We start from the raw sequence: 25,538 nt of genomic DNA, 5'->3' as shown, positions 1-25,538 counted from the left end.
TTTTTTTTTAAACACCTTATTCAGCTAGAGATAAATTTGTAATTTGTTTGTACAGATTTAGTAGCCAAAGAATAATTAACATGATTAGTTGACATTGGGAACTACTTTACTTTGTATTTTGCCATTACCCTTGCTAAAACATTACAATACATAATGTACTTAAATTATCAATTAAAAATGCATCCTGTACACACATTACAACAAAATTAAAATTCAAGTCACAAATAATTTATTATTGTAAAGTACAGTTAAATAGCATTGTAAGTACAATGATATACTTTTGGCACAGAACCCTTGATCCTCCCTCCCTCCTTCCCACACAAGATGAAAAAAATAAAAGCAACGGAAAAAAAAATAAAAATAAAATACTGCCCAATATTAAAGTTTCAATTGTGTTGTGTGTTTTATTAAGTTTTAAAAACAGGAAAAATATTGCTCTGTAAAATAAACATACAAATATCTGCAGATTTATTTTCCTAATATAAAAGAAAAAAAACCATGACATAATGTGACCTATCATAACTTATATCAAAGATCTGTTGATGTGTATTGCATAAATTACCTAGTACGTGAAAGGATTTATTGCAGCATGTGCTCTTTACTGCTTAAATATACTTGTTTGCTGGTCAATAATAGACCAATGTTGCGATCCCTGCTATATTACGTTTGTAAATTGTAGACATAATTGCAAATTCATTTATTAAAAATAATAATAATAATAAAAAAGTGTTAGATTTTGCAACTTAAGGGAAAAAAATGATGCATTTTATGAACATTTCATGTGTCCAAACCGTAGGACACATCTCAGAGAAAAAAAAATCTCTCACTCTCCTTAATTTCATAGCGATATCCAAATGTTACAAAGTTCTGAGATTTAGTTCCCCTTTAAGTATGCAGCTGTACCTGGAACGAAAAAAAATAAAGGGATCACCCAAGTCATTAAAAAAATTCTCCCATTACTGACTGATGATCTGACAGATCTGTGGCCTATGCATTACATGGATAGCCTGGATTGTATGAGGCAACATCCCCACCTAGAGTACATTATGTGAATTACTGCAGTTCTCCGGGATTAATCCCTTTGGATGGGAATAGATATGAGCTGCCCGCAATTCACATAATTTCCCCAAATGCAAAAGATAGAATGAAGTTAAAATATCTTCAAAAGGAAGATGGATGTCCACAGTCCAAAGGAAACACCACAACAGCTACACTGACTGGCTACAGGAATCCACAAGGTCTTTACTGCTGATAGTTTCCATACTGCCCCTAAAACACAAAAAAATATACATTACAAAAAGATGGCCATTTATGATCCATTGTACTAATGGCTAGTGGAGAGCAATGAGGGCAACACCAGCTACAATTATTGATGGCATATCCATAGGAAAGTCTCAGCAAGTAGTACACCCCCTCTCACCATTAGCCCACGGCTCATAATGAGAGGTCCAACGTGGTCACTGCCTGGCATCTCTTGGGCAATAAGTCCCATCTGCCATCAATCTGCACTCACCTCTCCACCTATACAGGGGATCAAGCACTTCTAAGCTTGACACTATTGTGGCTCTCAATACCAATGACCAGACTATAAGGAATGGGCTAGAAATAGGACCTCATGTCATGAAAAAAAGGCAAACGCTAATGTGGAGCCATTACAGGAAAGTAATAGAGCATTCCTAGGTTATCACTTTATGATACAGCTGGATCAGACCTCCGAAAGGCCCATGATACTGAAAATGAAGGGGCCACAGAGCTGGTTTTCTAATTTTTTGTTAGCAGAGATAACTATTATTCCCAGGATCAGTAGAGGGGTATAACCTCACCGATTATGAAGTGGTGGAGCAACCTGGCAAGGGGAAAAAACCTCATCTAAAACATACCGAAAAATAATTGCCTTCTTATGGAATTGGTTTGGAATGGGAAGGTGTAGTACTGGGATGAGGAATATGAATCCCGAGACCACTGGTGACCGCCCCTATAGCGTTCTGCAGATTATGGTGGCCCTACATCGATACCAAAAAATCGAGATAAATGAGTTCTGACAGACACCATCTATTCACTGACATCCGCTAAGCTGGCAATCTGCACATTCTAAATTCCTAGGTACAGTCTTGCACATGTGATCAGTTACAGCACTTTTTATTATGTTTCCTGAATACACCATTGAAACACAATGTAATATTTGGGGGAAAAATAGAGTATAGATTTGCGTTATTTTTCTTTTGCTACTGTAGGAAGGTTTACCTGATCATAGCCATAAGGTCTCTGCTGTTGCGGCTGTGGAGGTCCTGGCTGTGAAGGTCTGTATGGCACATACTGTTGTCCTTGTCCCTGAGTGTAATTAGGGTACTGAGGACCAGGACCACTTTGCGATGGACCTACAGGAAATTAGAAAAACAAATGTCAAGTGTCACAAAATCAAAGTTAAAAACAGTCTACCCTAAGGCACAAAATGGAGTTCATATGTTCTGATGATGAAGAACGGACAGTCAATGCGCCAATTGTCATCTGTTATGGCAGGTAAGTAATTTGTATGATCTGGTAATCCCTGCCAATGCCCCATAGTACTGTAATACAGATTAATACAATATAAACCCGATGCTTTGTTCCCGAAGATGCCACATGTACATCTCTGATACTGCTTCAAGAAATCCCTATAGCAGGCATGGCAAATTAATAGCACTGGAGTGATCGTCAGCCTCCTCTTGCTTGAAGAGATCTACATGGGCATATATATGGTTTGTGGTGGTGAACTCATGCTGGCAGATTCCCTTTAAAGAGTGGTCCCATGATGTACATTAGGAGCACCACTCCTGGCTTCCTGCGTTATTGACAGCTGGAATCAGTGGCATCGTTGTACACAGCTTTGGCCAGTGCCGCTTTCCAATGCTGCTATACACCTTTGTCTCTGCAGCATCTGAACGCAGTAACACTGAAGCTACCCTGGATCAGGCACCAACGGCATGCTCCAACCAACTCAAAAGCAGTACTTACAAGCTCTACTGCGCAGGTTCAGCCACCGCCGCTAAACTACAGCAGTGGCTGGGAACCTAGGCAACAAGTTGGAGATAGAAAAAAATAAATCATCCGCTTTTGAAAAAGGACAGGATTTTTAAAGGCAAGCAAATTGGAAACTTTTTCCTTTTTATTAACAAGCACTTTGCATCTCTTCATAAAGAGGATTTCCCATGAACAAAGTTAATGTTAAAGTCAATTTTAATAAACACATCTTGGAATAATAATAATTTCCACAACTGGATATGTTAAAAAAAAAAAAAAAAAAAAGTTCCTGTGCTGAGATAATCTTATAAATGTGTCCCTGCCGTGTTCTGTGTAATGGCTGCCTCTGACAGTGCAGGAGCATGGTCTGATCATACCACAGCTCCTGGGCAAGGGAGGAAGCAAAAGAGAGGATGCAGACAGGACAGAATAAATCTGGAACATTTCATAGGATCCTATGTATCATTTTTCCAGAGCCTTTGTACTACCAGCAACGTGGAAGCGTACTGAATTTCCATTAGTAAATTACGGACATGAGTGGGAACTTACTTTGTTTGTGAATTGATTTGAAGCTTTTATTGGGAACATTTTACATAACATTTGGGATCACATTTATCTGGCGCGCTACACTGAGCACTTATCAATATAAGTGCTCAGCGTAGAATGCCAGATAATGCTGAGTGACGTGATTCCAATGAAACCCGAGGGAACCACTCACTATAATGAGTCTGAAGAGTTACTTCTTTCTTCGTCTGGCCTCTGTTCAGCATTGTCCTTTCTTAAAAAATTTCACAAAACTGCGGCGAACCGCGCTTTGAGTGCCTAAAAAGTCAGATATCACATACTCACAGGTTACAGACGGCATCCACAGTGCCTCCATCTTCCTCGTTATACGGACTCTTCCACCAGTGGTTCCGTCTGAATCACGTATTTAAGAGATTTACACGGAAACCCTGGTGAGAGAGCTCAGCGTACAGCGCAGGATAAATGTGATCCTAGCCTTACTGCGATCTTTGGGAGGCAGAATTAACAAATCAACAGCAGGTGAAGAATTTGTTTTATTTATTTTTTACGCTGCTCCTCATGCAGTATAACTGAGCAGGCAACTTTATTCTTCAGGAATACCACATTTATATCTTTTTTTGGGCTGTCACACACCAAAAGATGTTTTTATTGCGCATCTTCATTTATATAGCTAGAATTTTTCTATATTTTGGCTGACAGTCATAGGAGGGTTTGCTTTCCGTGGGACGAGTTGACGTTCTTAGTAGTATTTTCAAGTACATGATATTTTTTATTGCTTTCTATTTTGATTTTTGAGAGGCAGAATGAACAAAAACAAGAAATTCAAATTTATTTATTTATTTTTTTTTGGGGGGGGGTGTTATGCCTTTCCGAGTGTGGTAAAATCAATAATGCAACTTTATTCTTCGAGTCAGTACGATTATAGCAATACCACACATCTTTTTTTATTTTTTGCAGCTTTTACACACTAAAATATTTTTGAATTGCTTTATTCTGAGAGCTATAAATTTTATTTTTCCGCTGATGGGAGTTTTATGGCAGCTTCCTTTTCGTGGTGCAATACGACGTTTTCAGCAATACCATTTTTATTTACATTCATATTTTTTATTGCGTTTTATTCCACGTTTTATTTGGCGATATGATAAGAAAGCATAGTTTTTTTTGCCTCATGGTTACTGAAGGGGGTTAACTAGTGAGACAGTTTTATAGGTATGGGTCATTCCTTACACAAGTGATACCAAATATGTGTACTTTTTTTGTTTAGACTTGCTTTTACTAGAGATGGGTGAACCTCCTGTCACTGGTGTCAGCTGTTGGAAGTATTATAGTATAGTAATATAGAATAATAACAGCGAGAGCAGGAGCGACTGAGGGGAGTATTCTTCAGCAGGCCCGCGCAGTAAAAAAAAAAAAAAATAAAAACGGCATGGATTCCCCTGTATATTTGATAACTAGACAGACCTCACAGCTGGTGGTTGTAACCTTCAGCTGTTAGCAAGGCTGGTTATCAAGAGTAGAGGGGTCCCCAATCCGATTTTTTTTTTTTTAAATTATTTAAATCCATGGTCTTCTGTAATAAACAAAAATAAAAAACAACAATATCCCTCACCTGTCCATTGTTCTGTCCCACGCCGTAATCCATGTCTGGGGATACAGTTTTCATCCTAGACTGTGCCAAGATTTGACTGTCCGGGCTGAGAACCACTGATGAATGAGCTGCTGCGAGCACAGCGTCAGTGACTAGTGATGTCATCGAGGTTACTTACTGCATGTCACTGAGGCTGCGTCCCAGCCAGGCCAATGAACTGCGTTGACCTCCTTCCAGTGATACCACTGCTAGACCAGAGAGAAAAAGTCTCACGGTGCAGAGAAGAGTTCACCGCAGTTCAAATTCACCGCAGTGAAATTCTACCGGTGAACTGCACCGCTATTAATGGCAGCAGGCGTTAGCTGATGGGAGCAGTAGTCCCATCAGCTGAAACCAGTGACCAGAGGTAAACTTTACATTTCCGATCATAGCTGTGGGCTCACGCCGTCTTTTAACTGCGTGGGATCTGCGGCTGTACGACTGGTGGTGATCAGAAGCGGAGTTTGCCACGCTGTCATGCACATGACAGTGCGGCCTCCATTCAAGTGAATGGTGTCCGGGTATTGTTCTGGTACCTGAACCCGAACTTTTTGTAACTATTCGACCGAACCCGAACATGCAGGTGTCCGCCCATCTCTAGTTTTTACATAAATAAATGTACCATATTCTTTGGATTAAGATTTTTTTCATTTTTACAACTTATTTTTTTTTTTCTTTGTTACAATGACAACGTTCCCTGTCCTGATCGCTGATCTAATACTCCGTAATTCTTTTGCATTGCAGGGCATTAGATCAGTACATTGCAAGCAGGGAGGAGGCTCATCACCTTCTGTTCTGAGCAGGAGCTTACAGGCCACGGTCCCTGGACGACCCTGCAACCATCTTTCGGCCCGGGGTCACCATGGAGACAATCGGCACAACGCGATTCGCATTGTGCCGATGAGAGCATAGAAGCAGCTCACTACCTCCACGATGCCCATCAATGTCGCTATTGAAAGTGACATCAGAGAGGTTAAACGCCTGGGATCGGTGCTAGCACAGATTGTGGGTACTGTTCCAGTGTGTCAGCTCTCATGTAGAGCTCACACCCGCATTTGATCGCGGCGGCGCTCAGCTCCCGCAGCGCCATATAAATATATACAGCGCATGTCGTGAAGGGGATTAAACAACGCTTTTCTCTGAAGGGCTTCGGAATTGCAGAGTTGAACGTAACTTATGTGGCTAAGATTATTCAGTCACGATCTGATACATGCTGCCCGATCCACAGGCAGCATATATCCGCTGTCAGGTTCCCTTTAATAAATGTGAGAAAATTCTGGACAAATGATTGGTTATACATATATAGCAATGCAGATAAACTATTTTGAAGTGAAAACCACATGGGAAACAAAAAGTGCAAAGACCCCAAATAATGTGGGCACAGTAAAGGGATTTCATGTCTAGAAGAAAAGTGGACTTCAGAACTGTGCTGTTCATGGGTAAGCAGAAATCTGTTGTGTTAGCCAAAGACTGACATTTTTGGTACAATCTTAAGTATTGACAAAAAATGAAATATTTTGCGAGAGAGAGGTTGTAATGTGGCTTAGCACAGTTTCTGAGTCTTACTGAGGCAAAATACAAAACTTCTGTGGGGTCTTCTGCAAATTCACACAGCTATATTGAAGACATGGAGGTCTTTATTATTTTTCAATTCCTTTCAAATGCATTTGAATTGAACAGAAAAAAAAAAGGAAGTTGAGGCACATCTCATCAAATGCTGCATTACTCTACTATTCACTTAAAAGCGGACAGAACAACCTTGTAATAGTATGGTAGGCAGTAATGATGAGCGAACATGCTTGGATAAGGCGTTATCATGCTCAGGTGTTAACCAAGTGTCTTCGGCGTAGTCGAATATGTTTGAGCCCCTGCATCTCTAGCCTCTGTTTTGACAGCCGAAACATATGCAAGCAATTTTAGGAGAAGTTAAGAATTTTTTTTTTCGGCTGTAACTTGATTGTAAAAAGGGACAGATAAAAAAAAAAAAAAAAAAAAAAAAGATGAAAATTTGAAAACTGTACCAACTACAGTGAAGGATTTTTTTTTCTTAGGGAATGAAAACAACAACAAAAAAAAAAAATAGCTGGTGTTTGAAAGATGCCCAAGACTTTTATTTTCTAATGAGCTTTATTTTCTGCCATCATGTAAAGTTTCTAGGGTCAAAGCTATAGACCGAGGTAATTTTTAATTAGTCCAACACACACGCTAGCTGGTAAAAGGAATGTCAACAGACCAGGTCATGTCAGATAAAGAGACTTTGAAAAGTACTCACCGTAACCTTGTTGTTGGCCAGGATAACCTTGCTGGCTTGGGTACTGCTGTTGTTGAGGTGGGTAGCCTTGCTGCTGGGGGGGTCCTTGATAGGACTCTTGCTGCTGAGCATACTGTGCATTTCCTAAAAGTGAATTTAAAGAACACAAAATTAATAAAATGCTTACTTCAGAAAGTGTCACACCATCACAACCAACACCAAACAAGGAAACAAAAATACAAAACCAATATATAAAAATAGTTACGCAACACGCCAAAAAAAACAAAAAAAAAATATAAAAACAAACATAGGGAAGTCAGCCCACAAACGTAATAAAGCTAGTTTTGCAAGTCTGGACTGCGGCATTTTTGTTGGAGACATATTGGAGAAGTATCACAGGATTATGGCTGTGATCAGAGGAGCAAAAGAAAAGGAAAATTAAGAGACAGCTGAAAGAGCACAGACTAGCTAGACGAGATCAGAAAGCTGGATCCTACAAACATTGTGTGTGTATGGAAACAGAGCTGAAATATCAATGGTTTTGTTGGGTTAGGTTCATTTAGCGGAGAGAATTAACATGTTTTAGTCATGTATGGTCAGTAAGGGGGTTGTGAACAATTATTGAGTGGGTGGGAGACGGAGCCTAGCTTTATTGTATAGGAGTAATAAAAAATAAATAAAAATAAGCCAGCACTATTTCTATGAAAGCTTAATATGGACATCGTGACAATACCCTTATTCCGGGATTTTCAAACGGAAATAGGATTGGTATATGTGAGAGTGTGTGTGAAGGTATATAGATACCTCCTTCGTAGTAATGTTGGGAGGAATCCTCGTAAGGCCTATCGTAGCCTTGTTCAGGATACGACGGTTGCTGATAACCGTAATCACTATGACCTACATCAATTCGACAAGAAACAGGAAGAAACGTTAATGGCCTTATGCTGGAGATGCATATAAGTAGCTCTACTTATTTCAGCTTATATGTCACATATAAGAAAGTATACAGCACAATAAAGAGCTGGACAGCGCTCCCTGGCTATCCAGCAGTCACTACATAGCTGACCATCTGCCAATTGGAACATTTTTTTAGATGCATTTGTAATAAAACCCATCATGAAAATGCACACATTACAATAGAGAAAACATGTCGTAATTTCAACGTTAGAACATTTTACAATGGTTAAACATCTGGCAAGCGACTATTCTAGATAGGCTACAGTGTGCGACTGCGCCCACAAGATGTGGAAATATTCTAGAAACTTTACAGCGTATGGAGCCATTACTAAGGGTATGTTCACAGAGCTATTTGGACAACTGGGGCAGATTCGCTCCAAAATACACAATAAAAAGTACATCAAACACACTCAGAAGACATCTCCTGTTGAGGTCAATGGGGAAATAAACAGTGCTGTTTATACAGCGAGTATTTTTCGTCCCCTAACCGGGTTTTAAAAACTGCTCCATGAGGGGGGGAAAAAAAATGATGAATCAACGCTTTGATGGGGATCCCTCATGTGAGCAACATCAAACTTGAGATTGAAGACAAAATGTATGAAAATAGAATAAGAGCATCAGAAGTAATAACTGAATTAAAAAAAACAACAAAAAACAAAACAAAATGTAATATAAAAGAAAACCCTCATTGGTTCAAGGTGAGTCCAATGGGGATTGGTACAGTTGGGCAGACAAATGCAGTATGATGAGGCCCATTCATCAGAGTTGCTAATTTGTCAATGTTATACAAGGTCAGAGAAAGTTTGGATAGTCTGCCAGAAAGTGAGCTGTTCTGAGTGTCTCGTCCTTCCAATTCAGAGGTGCATGTCCATCTACTGATAGGGGTCTTCAAGAGATGGTTAAGGTTCAGTCCAGAAGCCTGTATTTTGTGGTCTGTATACAGACAGCAATGCCCAGACTGACTGTGGGTCTCCTTACGTAAACTTACCACCTCAGATATAAATAAGCCTGTAATTATGGTTCTGGAGACCTGCAGACCACCTGATCACGGCTGTCTGTCTACGAACTGAGAACATAGGACTAAAGGTTTATGTAGATGAGCATATAATACAGATGTGTTCAGTAAGGCAGTTCAGATAGTTTTGTCTTACATAGACTGCGAGTCCGAGTGGAGGAAAAAAAAAATAAATAAAAAAATCCCATAAAGAGATCATCTGCATAGCATGCAATCTTTAAAGGGAACCGGTCACCCCATTTTTCGACTATGAGCTGCCGGAGCCGACATCAGGGGCTTATCTACAGCATTCTGTAATGCTGTAGATAAGCCACAATGTAACCTGAAAGATAAGAAGAAAAAAAAAAAAAAAAAAAAAAGAGTTCGATTATACTCACCCTGGCGTTCGGTCCGGTCCGATGGGTGTCGCCATCTGGTCTGGCGCCTCCCATCTTCTAACGGTGACGTCCTCTTCTTTGCTGCCTGTCGTGGCTCCGGCGCAGGCACACTGATCTGCCCTGTTGAGGGCAGAGCAGAGTCCTGCAGTGCGCAGGCGCCGGGAGAGGTCCAGTGCCTGCGCACTGCAGTATTCTGCTTGCCCTCAACAGGGCAGAGAAGTGCGCCTGCTCCAGAGCCACGACAGGCAGCAAAGAAGAGGACGTCACTGTTAGAAGATGGGAGGCGCCGGACGGCAACACCCATCGGACCAAGACCGGACCGCCCCCTGATGAATATAATCTAACTACTTTTTCTTCTCTTTCAGGTTACATCGGGGGCTTATCTACAGCATTACAGAATGCTGTAGATAAGCCCTTGATATCGGTGTCGGCAGCTCATAGTCGAAAAAAAGGGTGACAGATTCCCTTTAAGGATCTGGATGAAACTCTGATGATTTTTCATACACTGTCTTACCCCGACCGAAATCTGACAATGTGTCTAATGTTTGTGATTGTGAACTAAGATTGGAATTGCCAAATATCAGTCACTGCAAATAATTACTACAATTACCTGTGCCCTGCATCCATAATTCCTGGCAAAAAAAGAATGGAAATCACCTAGAAAATTCCTTTGTGAAAGCTTTGTTATTTATGTATCTGCCAAGACAAAGATTAGATTCCAGGAAGGGTAAAAACTATTAGTATTCCACCATATATTAGTTAGACTTTCGAAAAACCACTGAACATAAGAAGAACACGACCTATAACTGGAGGCAATTTTATAGTAGATGGTAAATAATAGAGAAGGTGAATATCGCAACAGTTACCCTAAGTAGAAAGCCATGTTCACACGGTTAGTGTTTGGCCAGATTTTTTACGTCAGTATATAAGCTAAAACCAGAAGTGGGTGAAAAATGTAACTGTGGCTTACAAATACGGATGTAAAATACTGATGAATACAGAAAGTGTGAATGTGGTCTTAGGACCCTAGCTCTGTTGATTATGGCATCTCCAAGCGCATACTGTGGATAGGTACCGTGTCTATTGTGAGAAAGGCACTTTAAGGGAATGTGAATACGACAAAAAATATACTGCGGAATCTGAAAGCGCTAAAGAACAAATATTAATTTTCATGTATAAAAGACTTGCTGGTCATACAGTTATGTGACAAAGTGTTTCCCCCTTCCTGATTTCCTATTCTTTTGTATGTTTGTCACACTTAAATGTTTCAGATCAAGAAACAAATTTAAATACTAGACAAAGATAACACAAGTAAATACAAATTGCAGTTTTCAAATGAAGGTCTTTATTATTAATGGAAAAAAAAAAAAAATCCAAACCTACAGGGCCCTGGGTGAAAGTGATTGCCCCTTCTTCCTTAAAACTTAAATGAACTGTGATTTATCCCACTTTTGGGAAGCAGAATTCAAATTCCCCAGCCACACCTGGTCTCAATCAAGAAATCACTTAGGGTATGTGCACACGGTGCAGATTCTGCTGTGCATCCGCAGCGGTTTTGGCTCTGCGGGTCCGCAGCAGATTTTGCTGCGTTGTACAGTACCTTTATTTCCTACGGAAAAAAAAAAACCACGCTGTGCACATGCTGCGGTTTTTTCCGCGCAGTTTTGCTGCGGTTTACAATCCGCAGCATGTCAATTGTTTTGTGCAGAACCGCTGCAGTTTCACACCTCATCCATTATGAGGTGTGAAACCGCAGGCAAATCCGCATTCACTACAAATTCCGCAGAGCCAAAAAACTCCGTGTGCACATACCCTTAAATAGAACATGCCTGAAGTAGACCAAAAGCCCACAAAAGCTAGATATCATGCCAAACCAAAGAAACTCTGGAACAAATGAGAAACAAAGTAACTGAGATGTATCAGTGTGGAAAAGATTATAAAGCCATTTCTAAAGCTTTGGGCCTCCAGTGAATCACAGCGAGAGAAATTATCCACAAATGGCAAAAACATAGAACAGTGGTTGAACCTTCCTAGAAGCGGCTGGCTGACTAAAATTACCCCCAGAGCGCAGTGACGACTCAACCAAGAGGTCACAAAAGACCCCACAATAACATCCAAAGAACTGCAGTACTCACTTAAAGTGAGCCTGTCAGAAGTTTTGGCAGATATAAGATACAGCCATCACCTTTCACAGGGCTTATACACAGAAGAAAAATGACTTTAGGTCCAATGGGTGTCGCTGGTCTTGGTCCGGCACCTCCCATCTTCATGCGATCTCGCCCCTCCTGCTTTCTTCATGTGGATGACGCGTCCCTGCATCATCCACTCAGGCTACCTGGCATCGCGGTCTTGCGCAGACGTACTTAACCTGCCCTGTTGAGGGCAGATAAAAGTACTGCAGTGCGCAGGTGCCAGAAAAGGTCAAAAAACCCCGGCACCTGTGCACTGCAACACTTTGCTCTGCCCTCAGCAGGGGTGCAAGAGAGCGATGCTGAGGAGACTGTGTGGATGATGCAGGGACACGTCAACCACACAAAGCAAGGAGGGTGGCATCACATGAAGATGGGAGTCGCCAGACCAGGACCAGCGACACCCATCGGACCCGAGCGCCCTGTAGGCGAGTATGATAAAAGTTATTTTTCTTCTCTTACAGGTCAGATCGAGGGCTTATATACAGCATTATAGAATGCTGTGTATAGGCCCTGAAAGGTGATGGCTATATCTTATATAGGCCAAAAGTGCTGACAGGTTCCCTTTAAGGTCAGTATTCATGACTCCACCATAAGAAAAGAATAAAAAATCCACAGCACCTCATAGCAATAAGGGGACAACTTTACCCACAATAGAGGCGCACGTCAATTCCAGAGAGTCCTTCCCGGAAAATATCCAGACATCTAAATAAAAAATGAAGACAGCGCCTCAAAAATTGGTGAAAAATTCTTACTGTTTCTTTATTCTGCCGTCTGTGGCGACGTTTCGATCTTACGTGCTTGAAAAAGATCATGTAAGATCGAAACGTTGCCACAGATGGCAGAATAAAGAAACAGAAAGAATTTTTCACCAACATTTGAGGCGCTGTCTTCATTTTTTATTTGGATGTCCACCATAAGAAAGACTGGGCAAAAATAACCTGCATGGCAGCGATCCAAGGCAAAAAACACTACTGAGCAATAAGAACATAAAGGCTTGTCTCAGTTTTGCCACAAAACTGGATGATCCCCAATACTTTTCAGAGTATACTCTGTGGACTGAGGAGACAAAAGTTGAACTTTTTGGATTCTGTATGTCCTATTACATCTGGCATAAAAGTAACACAACTTTTCAGAAAATGAACATGATACCAACAGTAAAATATGGTGGTGGAAGTCTGATGGTCTGAGGCAGTTTGGCTGCTTCAGGACCTGGAAGACTTGCTGTGGTAAATGGAACCATGAATTCTGCTGTCTACTGAAAAAACCTGAAGGAGAATGTCCGGTCATCTGTTTGTGACCTTACTTGGGTTATGCAGCAGGACAATGATCCAAGAAACACCAGCAAGTCCACCTCTGAATGGCTTAAGAAAAACAAAATTAAGACTTGAGTGGCCTAATCAAAGTCCTGACTTTAATCCGAATGAGATGCTGTGGCATGACCTTAAAATAAAAAAAAAAAAAACAACTCATGCCCAGAAACCCTCCAATGTGGCTGATCTACAACAATTCTGCAAAGAAGAGTGGGCCAAAAGTCCTCCTGATCATTATAAAAGACTTATTGCCAGATATCGCAAACGCTTCATTGCAGTTGCTGCTGCGAAGGTGACCTAACCAGTTATTAGATTTAGGGGACAATCACTTTTTCACACAAGGGCCTGTAGGTTTGAATTTCTTTTTCCCTTAACAATAAAGACTTTCATTTAAACCCTTAGTTACAGAGCCAATTTTTAACTTAATGACCAAGTCAAATTTTACAATTCAGACCAGTGTCACTTTATGAGGTAACTCTGGAACGCTTCAATGGATCCCACCGATTCTAACATTTTTTTTTTGTGACATATTGTACTTCATGATAGTGATAAAAATTTGTTTGATATGGCTTCCGTTAATTTGTGGAAAAAAAACAAAAACGGAAAATTTAGCAATTTTCAAACTTTTAATTTTTATAGTGAGAGGCAGAAAGGTTCAGAAACCAGCTCACCTCCTCAGTCTTAGGCGTGCAGGGATACCGCGTGACCACATGTGTGTAAACAGAAAAAGAAAAAAATGGGAAAATTCCAGCGTTTATTAAAATGTAAAAAAATAAAAAAAAAATAAATGAATCGGCAGAGCAACGTGTTTCGAATGCATTGTCGCAGCTCAGGGTCTATCACAGTGATCAAAAGCAAAATTCCCTATGGTTACCAGGTACCGGGTCGGCAGATCTCAGCGGGTGCAGCACTGTGCATGCGCCCACTATTTTTTTTCCAGGAACATGATGCAGAGGACCAGGAGATGGAGTAAAACGGCCCTACGGATGGCGGAGTTACAGGGGAAGCTCGGGAGGACCTCAATTCTCTCTCCTCTGATATCTACATCATGTCAGAAGAGAGAGAAATTATTTTAACAGCAAGCAGTTTTTTTTTTTCAAAGATCACCATTATTCCCTGAATAAAGGCGATCACGTGATCAGGGACTGTAAAATCCAGCCCTGATCATGTTCTCCAGGGCCTGAGACCCCGGAGATTTTCTGACTCTAGGGGGCGCTATTCCTTATGCCCAATCGCAGTTTTAAAACGGCCATGAGGGAATAAAGCCCTTTAGCGGCGGATATTTAATGCGTATCATCGGTAGTTAAGGGGTTAAAAACTGCATTTTGTGATTACTTGCGTTATCTTTGTCTAATGTTTAAATCTGTTTGGTGATTAGACACATTTCAGTGTGACAAACATGCAAAAGAATAGGAAATCAGGAAGAGGGCAAACTTTTTCACACAACTCTATGTTCAGGCTTTTCTTAATGGCTTCAGGTTTCTAAAAACACTGAAAAAGCTGTTAAAAAAAAAAAAAAAAAAAAAAAGTGACCTGACCATTCTTTTGGCGTTTTCCGCTTGGAAGTCACTCTGTACTTTACAGTACAATGCAAATCAATGGGAACGCTCAAAAGACGTCCAGATGTCTTCTGGATCATTTTGCAAGTGGTTTCCCAATTATTCAATGGAGTAGAAAAAAGACCACACAAAAACCACAGGAAAGCTATACAGGAAAAAAAAAAAAAAATACATTAGCGTTTCCTGAAGAGTTTTCAGCATGAAAAATGTGACAATTTCATTTGAGTGCTCTTTTTTAAAAGGGAACCTGTCACCTGTTTTGGCCACTATAAGAAGCGGCCAAAGCCTTTTAGGGCTTATTCTATAATGCTGTAGACAAGCCCCCGGTCCAGCCTGAAAGATAAAAAAAAGTAAGTTTTACTACACTCACCCAGGGGGTAGAGGGGCGGTCTGATGCAGTCCGGTCCGATGGGTGTCGCAGGTCACGGGTCCTCTGCCATCCATCTTCTTGCAACTCAGCCCTCCTGCTTGCTTCCTTGCTCCTGGCATTGCACTTCTGCGCAGAAGTGCGATGGCGGGAGCGAGGAAGCAAGCAGGAGGACGGCGTCGCAAGAAGATGGGAGGACCCGGACCTGCAACACCCATCAGAGAGGACCGCATTGGAGTGAATATAATAAAACTTATTTTTCTTATCTTGCAGGTCGGATCGGGGGCTTATCTACAGATTGCTGTAGATAAGCCCTGAAAGGCAGTTGCCACATCTTATAGCGGCCATAACAGGTTCTCTTTAAATTCTTGGTATGGCTATGTTCTCACGATAACTAATGCAGAAATGCTGCGGAAAGTCTATAACATCAAAAATGCATTAATAGGCCAAAGAAGGATTTTGATTATTTTCATTGCAGTTTTTAGTGTTTTTTCAACATGTATTTTTTATGTGTTTTAGGATTTTGCTGCCTTATGTGCAAATCATATTTTAAATAAAACTACTTTGCCTTGGAAAGTTCCTGATTGCTTTGTGGCCTGAAGTTTGATGAAACTTCATTCTTTCTGTGTGTATTACATGTGGAAAACGAATAATAAGACGCTTATAAGCCTTTTTCAATCTAAGGATTTTCCACACCTCATTAAAAGCACCTATATAACGTTTGTTTGTTTTTAGCGCTGGAATGGCACTTTAAATGTAAACCCCTGGTTACATACTCACCCTCCAGCTGCATTAACATTTTTGGTGCTGTTCCAGTCTCGCCGCGCCATCTTGTGAGCGTAGCTTCTGACTGGCAGGAAGTTAGAACCTACGTCACAAGCTCTCAATGCAAGTCTACGAGAGTCAGAACGAGGCCAGAACAAGGCTCTCATACGTGTATTTAATAGCGACCTATGGCACGCTGCATGAGACACTGGAGCTGTCAACATTTCACTTTTCACCAGAGACCAATGGGAGAGACGCTGGAAAATGATGACGGCGGTGGAAGGTGAGTATGAGATTACATGTAAAGCACCACTCCAGCGGTGCAATGAAAACAAAACACTGGAGTGACGCTTTAAAGCATACAAGAAAAAGGTGCATCTACTGCAAGACTATTTAACATATTGTGGATTTCAAAAATCACACCGCAGGGCAGCATTTTCAGAGTAAGCAACGCCTTCCGTCTTAGAGTTATTACGGTATGTGCGCACAGCGTGGTTTCTAAGTGCATTCTGCCTGCAACATGCCTGAAAAAGTGCTCAATATATGTTAACAATAATGACCATTTGCACTGCTGGCTGCAGAGATCTTAAGCCATATAGACTGATCATGTAGTGTGTAAGCACTGCAGAGCGACAAGTGACCACTCTCTGATGGAGCAACAGGAAAGTATATGTCACTGGCAGCTGCTACATTAGTTCTTTCAAAATGGGGGGGGGAAAAAAAAAAGAAAAGAAAAACAATTTAACCCTTTCAAGCACAAAAGTACTGAGTGTAGAGCAGGCAGATCTCCTACTGCCATGCACAAAAACCTAAGAGGCTGCTTGTTAGTGTACCCCACAAAGACATAATACACTGCAATACAGAAGAGTTGCAACGTATAATTAAAAAGGATCAAACATTATTGTTTCCTTTTACTTTTTTGTTAATAAGATTTGGACTTATGCAGCCATGACCCACACTAGAATACTTATTTTAGCAGTATTTTGCCCATCCCATATACATATATATTAGAAAGTATAAATATATCATATAGATTATAGATCTAGACCTTTCTATACACAATAAATGCGACTTTAAACCAAACCATGAATGCTATAAAACACAGGGCAAAATTGGGGTCTTATTAAATAATAACTATACGGCCTCAATGACAAACTGTATTTTATATTAACTAACAAAGTTCCTGTAGTTCTGAAATATTGCCATTGATAAGTGACCATTACCGTCGGGGTAGTATTGCTGACTCATGCCTTCCGGAGGACCTTGGCTGCCATGACTGTACTGTTCTCCATAGTAATCTTCTTGGCCTGAGTACTGTTGCTGTGGACCTAGAAAACAAACATTTCACCTGTTAGGAATAGCGATCTGATTTCTACATAGCAGTTGAAAGTGCTAAATAAGAGAGCTGGGTGCATTGTCCTTTAATGACTATACGGCCTCAATGCCTGGTATTGCAGCTCAGGTCCACTGAACTGAAGAAAAGGGATTAGCTGCTAATGTGTGCAAACTGTAAAATGCTGTGAATATGTTAGCGCTTTATAAAAAATAAAGATTATTATTATTAGCTGCACTACTACACACAAACTGAGGACAGATCGGGTTGGTTTTGTCTTTTTATTTTAACCGTGTGCAATCTGTAAGGCTAGTTTCACACTTGCTTTTTTTTGCAGCGCGTTTTTCCCGCAAAAAAACGCATTAAAAAAACGCATACAAAAGCATACAACTGCTGCGTTTTTTTCAAGCATTTTTATGAGCATGCATGAAAAAAACGCAGCGTTTTTATGCATTTGTAAGCGTTTTTAGTGCGTTTTTACCGCGTTTGCGTTTTTTTCCAACATTAGGTGGCCCCTCACACTAACCCAAACCAAGACTTTACTAACCCTAACCCTGACCCTAACCCTAACTAACCCTAACCCTGACCCTAACCCTTAACCAAACCATACTTAACCCTAACCCAAACCCTAAACCCTAACTAACCCTAACCCTGACCCTAACCCTGACCCTAACCCTGACCCTAACCCTAACTAACCCTAACCCTGACCCTTAACCAAACCATACTTAACCCTAACCCAAACCCTAACTAACCCAAACCCTAACTAACCCTAACCCTAACTAACCCTAACCCTGACCCTAACCCTAACTAACCCTAACCCTGACCCTAACCCTTAACCAAACCATACTTAACCCTAACCCTGACCCTGACCCTTAACCAAACCATACTTAACCATAACCCTGACCCTAACCCTGACCCTTAACCAAACCATACTTAACCCTAACCCTGACCCTAACCCTGACCCTTAACCAAACCATACTTAACCCTAACCCTGACCCTAACCCTGACCCTAACCCTTAACCAAACCATACTTAACCCTAACCCTGACCCTAAACCCCTTTAACTAACCCTAACTCTAACCCAAACCCCTAAATTCCATGGTTAAAAAAAAAAAACGCTTGTGCAAAAAAACGCATACATAAGCATGCCAATGCGCACATATGCGCACCCATAGGCTATAATGGCCATTTTTAGCGCAAAACGTGCGCATATGTGCGCATGCGCTTTTTTGCAGGGCCAAAAAATGCAACATGCTGCGTCTGGAAAATACCAACGCATACCCCAAAAAAACGCAGCGCATGAAAATCGCATACATGTGCATGGCAGCGCGCAGGTATGCGCACCCATGTTAAATATAGGGGAAAAAACGCATGCGCAGGTTAGCGTTTTTTTCCAGCGCTAAAAAACGCAAATGTGAAACCAGCCTAAGAAAGGCTGACTGTGACAATATACCAGATTGGATGCGCTACACAAATATTGCATTCGTTTGGCGTTAATTTGTACCTTGCTGAGGTGGTCTGTAAGGAGGAATTTGCCTTTGACCCATCATATGATTTCCTTGAGTAACCTGGCCCATCATTCCCATAGGTGGCTGCTGGCCCTGATAATGCTGCCCGCCACCCTGAGGCAGGTTATATTGCTGTGAGGGAGGCTGCTGATGCATCATTGGTCCTAAAAGAGATCAGTTGCATAATTACCCAGCATGAATGGCAGAACCATGAAAATGTTGTCAAGGTCAACCTTCCCAAAATATGTTATTATCCTCTAAATCATATTCACTTATGTGCCTCAACAAGACAGGACCATGAGAAGAATATTAGTTACCTTGATTTGGCTGCATGTTCATGCCTGGCCTGGGACCATAATTACCCATTGACTGTCCTTGACTCATTCCCAACTGGTTCTGAACTGGCATGTTTTGGGAAGATGGCACAGAGTGATTATAGCCTCCCATGGAACCATGATTAGTAGAAGGCATAGGCATCGCGTTATTAGTCATGTTATGTTGAGTAGGTCCTGGTCCTTGCATAGGAATGTGGTTTGGTCCTGGAAATCAAAACAGAAATATTTTTATCAAAAACTAATGGGCAAAATGAAAAAAAAAATAAATTAGACTTTCCCATCACATGCTGTTACCAATACATTATACACAAATTAATCTAAAAACGCATAGAACTAAAATTTTATACCACTATATGTCCGCTCCCTGATTTTGCTGCTGGCTCACAGGATGAGCCCACATCTTTGCCGGCAAATGATGGATGTGGTAGTCAATCATCATCTGCCTCTAACAGGCACAAGTGGATCTGAGCTCCGCACACAGCTCTTATTCGGTTAAAAAACACTGTCAATTTGTATCAGGAGCATTTACAGCATGTGTCATAAAAGGTAAGGGAAGGGGTTGAACAGGGCTGCGCAGTTTTAACTGCCCATCAGCACCACCGCGATCTCCACTGCAGGGCACCGATGGGTTACCATAACAGCTGAGGGATCTGCTGAAGACCCCTGTGCCTGCCATGATGGTAGACCGTAGAGGTGGAGGGAGATGGTGACAGGCGCAGAGATCTTCACTGTACAGGCGCCAGATTCCCAGCCCCACAGTGTGAATACATCATAACACACTACGGGACAGGATCTGGGGCCTCCCTACACGCAGGAGCAATATCCTTACATCACTTGATGTAAGTTCCCGGGCAGCACACGGCCGAGAAATGTTTGCAGAGCGAAGGCATCAGTCACGTAACAAGCAAAAGAGGCGGCGGCGAACGGAGGCAGGAGGGGGATGATGGATGGCTGCGAGGCGGTTGAGACAGGGGGAGAAAACATACCTCCATGACGCAATAGAGGTATGGCGGGCAATTTATGAAAGTCTTTATTTCCGCGTTCCTACGGATAATAAATATAAGAGCCACCTTCACAAAATGCAGCGTTAGTGCTGCTGAAGGTGGCTCTCTTACTTTAACAAGCCCTGGGGGGGGGGGGGGGGGTGACAGGTTCCCTTTGAGAAGCAGAGAGACATTCTACTGCAAGTTCTCCTGAAATGACAATTACATGTCTCTTCAGAACTTTACAGGCACCAACTATCATCTATTGCAGGAATGGGAAAATCTGTATTCACTGAAGACAAATTTCTCAGATGAATTAAGATTTTTGAGAATAAATGATCAGACGGTAGGAGAAAGAAGCAGATTTCTCTAAAAATTCATATTACAAACATTTCTTATTTTCAAATGTAATATTAATTTATTAAATAAAAATGAATCAATTACTCTTATTTTAAAAAACTTCCTTCTCACCCCACAATGGGGGTATTCTTTTGTCTTTTTTGTCCTTTCCCATTCTCGAGTTCTCTACTAGAGGCCTTGGAGTTTGAGGGTTCTGCACAGGATCTTAGTTTTTCTGAACAGAGAGCTCAGATGTTGCTCCTGGGAACTGTTGTAGCCATTTTCCCAACTTAGGGGGTCACTGCTCCAAGTGCTCCCATCACCACTGGAATCACTGTTGCCTAATAAGAGTAATCAGGTTTGCTCTTATTATGTAAATAAAACATGGATTTTTGTGAGTACTCACCGTAATATCCTTTTCTCCGAGACGCTCATTGGGGGACACAGAGACTGTGGGTGTGTGCTACTGCCGTTTGGAGGCTGACACTAGGCATACAAAAAACAAGTTAGCTCCTCCTCCACCGCATACACCCTCGCCCCTATAGCGGGCGGAAACCAGTTTAGTGCAAAAGCAGTAGGAGGACATACAAAAATTAGCCTTAATGCAATAAATCATATGTCTGAAAAAAGGATCACCCTGTCTTAAACAAGAAAATATGTTAAATAATAAGTATGAGCCAACCGGCTATCAGGGCGGGTGCTGTGTCCCCCAATGAGCGTCTCGGAGAAAAGGATTTTACGGTGAGTACTCACAAAAATCCATGTTTCTCCTTCGTCTCATTGGGGGACACAGACTGTGGGACGTCCTAAAGCAGTCCCTGGGTGGGATAACACTCACCGATCCAAGCCGCATGCTTTCCTGTTTAAAGGTGTGCCACTGCTGCTTGGAGAATTTTTCTGCCCAGGCTCGCATCTGACGAAGCCTGAGTATGCACACTGTAATGTTTACAAAAAGTGTGCAGGCTGGCCCAGGTTGCTGCCTTGCATACCTGTTCTGCCGAAGCCTGGTGCCGAAGCGCCCACGAGGCGCCCACTGCCCGAGTAGAATGCGCCCTTACTCCAGCTGGAACTGGCGTGCCTCTAATACGGTAAGCCTCCTGAATGGTTAGGCGAATCCATCTGGCTATGGTTGACCGTGAGGCTGCGAGGCCCTTCCTGCGCCCTTCGGGGATCACAAACAACGAATCCGTCTGGCGGAAAGGTGCTGTCCTCGACACGTATCTCCTGAGAGCTCTTACCAGATCCAATGTGTGGAGCGCCTTTTCCACCCTGTGAACTGGCGCTGGACAGAAAGAAGGCAGCACAATGTCCTCATTAATATGGAACGAGGACACCACCTTTGGTAAAAAAAGGTGGCGGAGGCCTAAGGACTACCTTGTCCTTAAAAAAGGTCAGGAAAGGGGCTCTACAAGATAACGCTCCCAACTCAGATACTCGCCTAATGGATGTTATGGCTACCAGGAACACAACCTTTCTGGATAGATATGCCAATGAAACATCCTGTAGTGGCTCAAACGGAGCCTCCTGTAGTACCGACAGGACCAGATTAAGATCCCAGGCCTCCAATGGTGCTCTGAAGGGAGGTACTAAATGAACGACCCCCTGCAGGAACGTTCTGACCTGCAAATTGGTAGCGATCTTTCGCTGAAACAGGACCGACAGGGCCGATATCTGTCTTCTAAGGGAACTTGGCGCCAAACCTGCGTCTAGGCCAGACTGAAGGAAAGCCAGTATGTTGGGCACAGAGAAGGACAATGGCGAAACCCCGTGTTCCCGACACCACTGGAAGAAAACCTTCCAAGTGTTATAATAGATCCTTGCCGAGGCTGGCTTTCGGGCCCTTACCATTGTCGCGACTACCTCGCGCCCAAACCCCGCCTGGGTCAGCACCCAAGATTCAATGGCCACGCCGTCAAACGCAGGGCCCCTAAGTTCGGGTGGCAGATCGGTCCCTGGGACAGTAAATCTGGTCGTTCCGGTAGCCGCCATGGTACGTCTGCGATGAGCTGTACCAGATCCGCGTACCATGCCCGTCGGGGCCAATCCGGGGCCAGCAGAATTGCCGGAACCCCCTCTGTCTTGATCTTCCAGATAACCCTGGGGAGAAGTGGCAGCGGCGGGAACAAGTATGGGAGCCGAAATTGGTTCCAGGGTATCACCAATGCGTCCGCTGTGATTGCTTGCGGATCCTGAGACCGGGCGACAAACACGCCCACTTTGGCGTTCTTCCTGGAGGCCATCAAGTCCACGTCTGGTGTTCCCCAGCGCTGGCAAATCTGCTGGAACACCTCGGGATGTAGTGACCAATCCCCGGCCGTGATGTCCTGGCGGCTTAGGAAATCCGCTGCCCAATTCTCGACGCCTGGAATGTGAACCGCTGAGATCATCGAGTGGGTCCTCTCGGCCCAGCGGAGCACATGTCCCACCTCGCGCATGGTTGCCCTGCTGCGTGTGCCCCCCTGGTGATTCACGTACGCCACTGCCGTGGCGTTGTCCGACTGAATCCGAATCGGGTATCCTGCTAGCACGTGTTGGAACTGCTGCAAGGCCAACCGTATTGCTCGAATCTCAAACAGATTGATAGGGAGACGAGCTTCCTGAGGCGACCACTGCCCCTGTGCCGTGTGGTGGCGGAAGATTGCTCCCCAACCGGAGAGACTCGCATCGGTCGTGATCACTAACCAATGATCCGGAGGAAAGGGCTTTCCCTGCAGAAGCGACCGATCGCGTGTCCACCATCGAAGGGTCTGTCGGACCTGAGAGGACAACCTGCATGGGTGATCGAGTGAGAACGGGCTCCTGTCCCAAGCCGCTAACAGGGCATGCTGCAGGGGGCGGAGATTAAACTGAGCAAACGGGATTGCTTCCATCGCTGCCACCATCCTGCCCAGGACCCCCATCCCGAATCGGATAGTATGGAGGACTGGCTGTTGAAGTCTTCGAGCTCCCTGTCGGAGTGCCCGAGCCTTGTCCTGAGGGAGAATTACCAATCCCTGGGAGGTATCGAATATCATCCCTAGGAAAACAATCCTCTGGGCCGGCGTGAGGAATGATTTCTTCCTGTTGATCATCCATCCTAGACGAGACAAGGTATCCAGTGTGATGGTGACACTCTCCTCGCACGCTGGACGGGACGGGCCCTTTACCAGAAGGTCGTCCAGGTATGGCAACACCACAATGCCCCGGGAGTGAAGAGTGGCCATGGCGACCGCCATCACCTTCGTGAATATTCTGGGGGCCGTGGCCAAACCGAAAGGCAGCGACACAAACTGGAAGTGCCGTCCCTCGACCGCAAACCGTAGGAATCTCTGATGCGTGGGAAAAATAGGGATGTGTAAATATGCATCCTGAACATCGATTGAGGCCAGGTATTCTCCCTTCTCCATGGAGGATATAACCGACCGGAGGGACTCCATGCGAAAATGCCTGACCCTGATGAACCTGTTTAGTAGCTTTAGGTCCAGAACCGGCCTTACCGCTCCATCCTTTTTGGGCACTGCGAACAGGTTGGAACAAAACCCTTGGGTTCTTTCGCTCCTTGGCACCGGAACGATGACCCCTTTGTGCTGCAGCACTTCGATGGCCCCCCGTAATGCCTCTGCCCGAGACCTTGACTTGGGAAGCCGGGAGGGAAAAAATCGTGTTGGCGGACTTTTTATAAACTCTATCTTGTACCCGGAAGATATCAGCTCCGTCACCCATGCGTCGCGTGCCACCGCAGCCCATATGTGACAGAACCGTTGCAGACGACCGCCAATCCTGCTGTCCTCGGGTACCGCACTTCTCGAGTCATTTTGTAGAGGGCCTCTGGGACCTGGCCCCCCTTGATCTGGGCGGACGCCCTCGCATCCTACCCAGCGGGTTGGTCCTGTAGGTGACCTGACGCTCTGTCATGGTTATAGCGCGCAGGAGCGGGGGTACTGGCCGTTGCCGTCCACGCGGGTGCGCGAAATGCCCGAAAACGCGCCTGAGGCTGACGAAATGGCGCCCTTGTCTTCTGTTGTGGGAGAAAACTACTTTTACCCCCTGTTGCGTCAGAAATGAGTCTATCCAATTCTTCCCCAAATAGTCGGTTACCCTGAAAGGGCAGGGAAGTCAAGGATTTTTTAGACACCGAATCAGCCCGCCACAGCCTTAACCACAAGGCTCTCCTAATGGCGATTGTGTTTGCTGCTGCAAGTGCTGCGCTATTAGCTGCATCCAAGGATGCATTAATTAGATAGTCACCCGCCATTGCGATCTGACTTGTTATCTCAGCCACCTCTGCTGGCAACTCCCTATCCTGCAGGATCTCATTTAAAGAGTCCGACCAGGACATCATGGCTTTGGCTACCCATGTTGCCGCAAAGGAAGGGAAGAGTGCTGATCCTGATGCTTCGTATACCGAGCGCGCTAATCCCTCTATGAGCCGATCCGTGGGGTCCTTGATGGCCGAACCACTAGGCACTGATAACAGGGATCTCGAGGCCAGGCGGGATACCGGGGGATCCACCGCCGGAGACTCTGCCCATTTTTTACAGAGCTCTGGCGCAAATGGATATCTTGATCCTAGCGTCTTCTGTCCTGAAAAACGCTTGTCTGGCCGTTCCCGGTGCCGCTGCACTATATCCTCGAACTCAGGATGAGTGCTGAACACTCTCCGCGGCTTCCGGGCCTTTTTAAAAGACACCTTATGCCCTGCGGTTAGGGTGACCTCATCAATACCCAGAGTCTGGTTGACAGCCTCAATGAGACTGTCCACCGTCTCCCGGCACCCTTGGGTGTCCAGGTCCAAGGATTCTTCCACATCCTCTACTGAGCTCTGCTCGCTCCCTGAAAGGGGTGACGGCGAGCGTGATGCCACACTCGCAGATGCTGAAGCACCGGAGGGGCCTGGCGACACAGTATGGGTTCCCTTCCTATGTGCCTGCCTAGAGAGAGTGCGGCCCCTGCAGGCCGGCGGCTCATGTGAGGAGGCAGAAGCCTCCCAACCAGGCGAGCCGTCATCTCTACCCCTATCCGGGGCCTGAAGGGTCTCAATTGCCTTTGTTAATGATACCATAGACCGAGAGAGGGATACCGCCCACTCTGGGTGTTCCGGACCCCTGGGCTCTGCT

General features: G+C 43.8%; 1 protein-coding gene across 8 annotated transcripts in view; it reads right to left on the bottom strand.

The window, feature by feature from the left end:
• Positions 1-212: 212 nt before the first annotated feature.
• SS18 (SS18 subunit of BAF chromatin remodeling complex) overlaps positions 213-25,538 on the bottom strand; it is a 97,432-nt gene continuing 72,106 nt past the window's right edge. For 6 of the 8 annotated variants that reach the window (XM_073550812.1, XM_073550818.1, XM_073550815.1 and 3 more), the window contains exons 5-11: positions 19,103-19,324; positions 18,782-18,949; positions 17,169-17,273; positions 8,208-8,300; positions 7,425-7,547; positions 2,245-2,378; positions 213-1,269 (exon numbers count right to left, since the gene is read on the bottom strand). In XM_073550812.1, the coding sequence (XP_073406913.1) occupies positions 1,243-1,269; positions 2,245-2,378; positions 7,425-7,547; positions 8,208-8,300; positions 17,169-17,273; positions 18,782-18,949; positions 19,103-19,324 (872 nt within the window). In that variant the 3' untranslated portion in view covers positions 213-1,242. The remainder of the gene's footprint in view (positions 1,270-2,244; positions 2,379-7,424; positions 7,548-8,207; positions 8,301-17,168; positions 17,274-18,781; positions 18,950-19,102; positions 19,325-25,538) is intronic. The other 2 variants (XM_073550813.1, XM_073550819.1) reach the window with 2 other exon arrangements.

This window comes from Dendrobates tinctorius, unplaced genomic scaffold, assembly GCF_039654945.1.
Source record: "Dendrobates tinctorius isolate UK_male_01 unplaced genomic scaffold, ASM3965494v1 ptg000171l, whole genome shotgun sequence".
NCBI lineage: Eukaryota > Metazoa > Chordata > Amphibia > Anura > Dendrobatidae > Dendrobates > Dendrobates tinctorius.
This window is presented reverse-complemented; position numbering and strand designations above follow the sequence as displayed.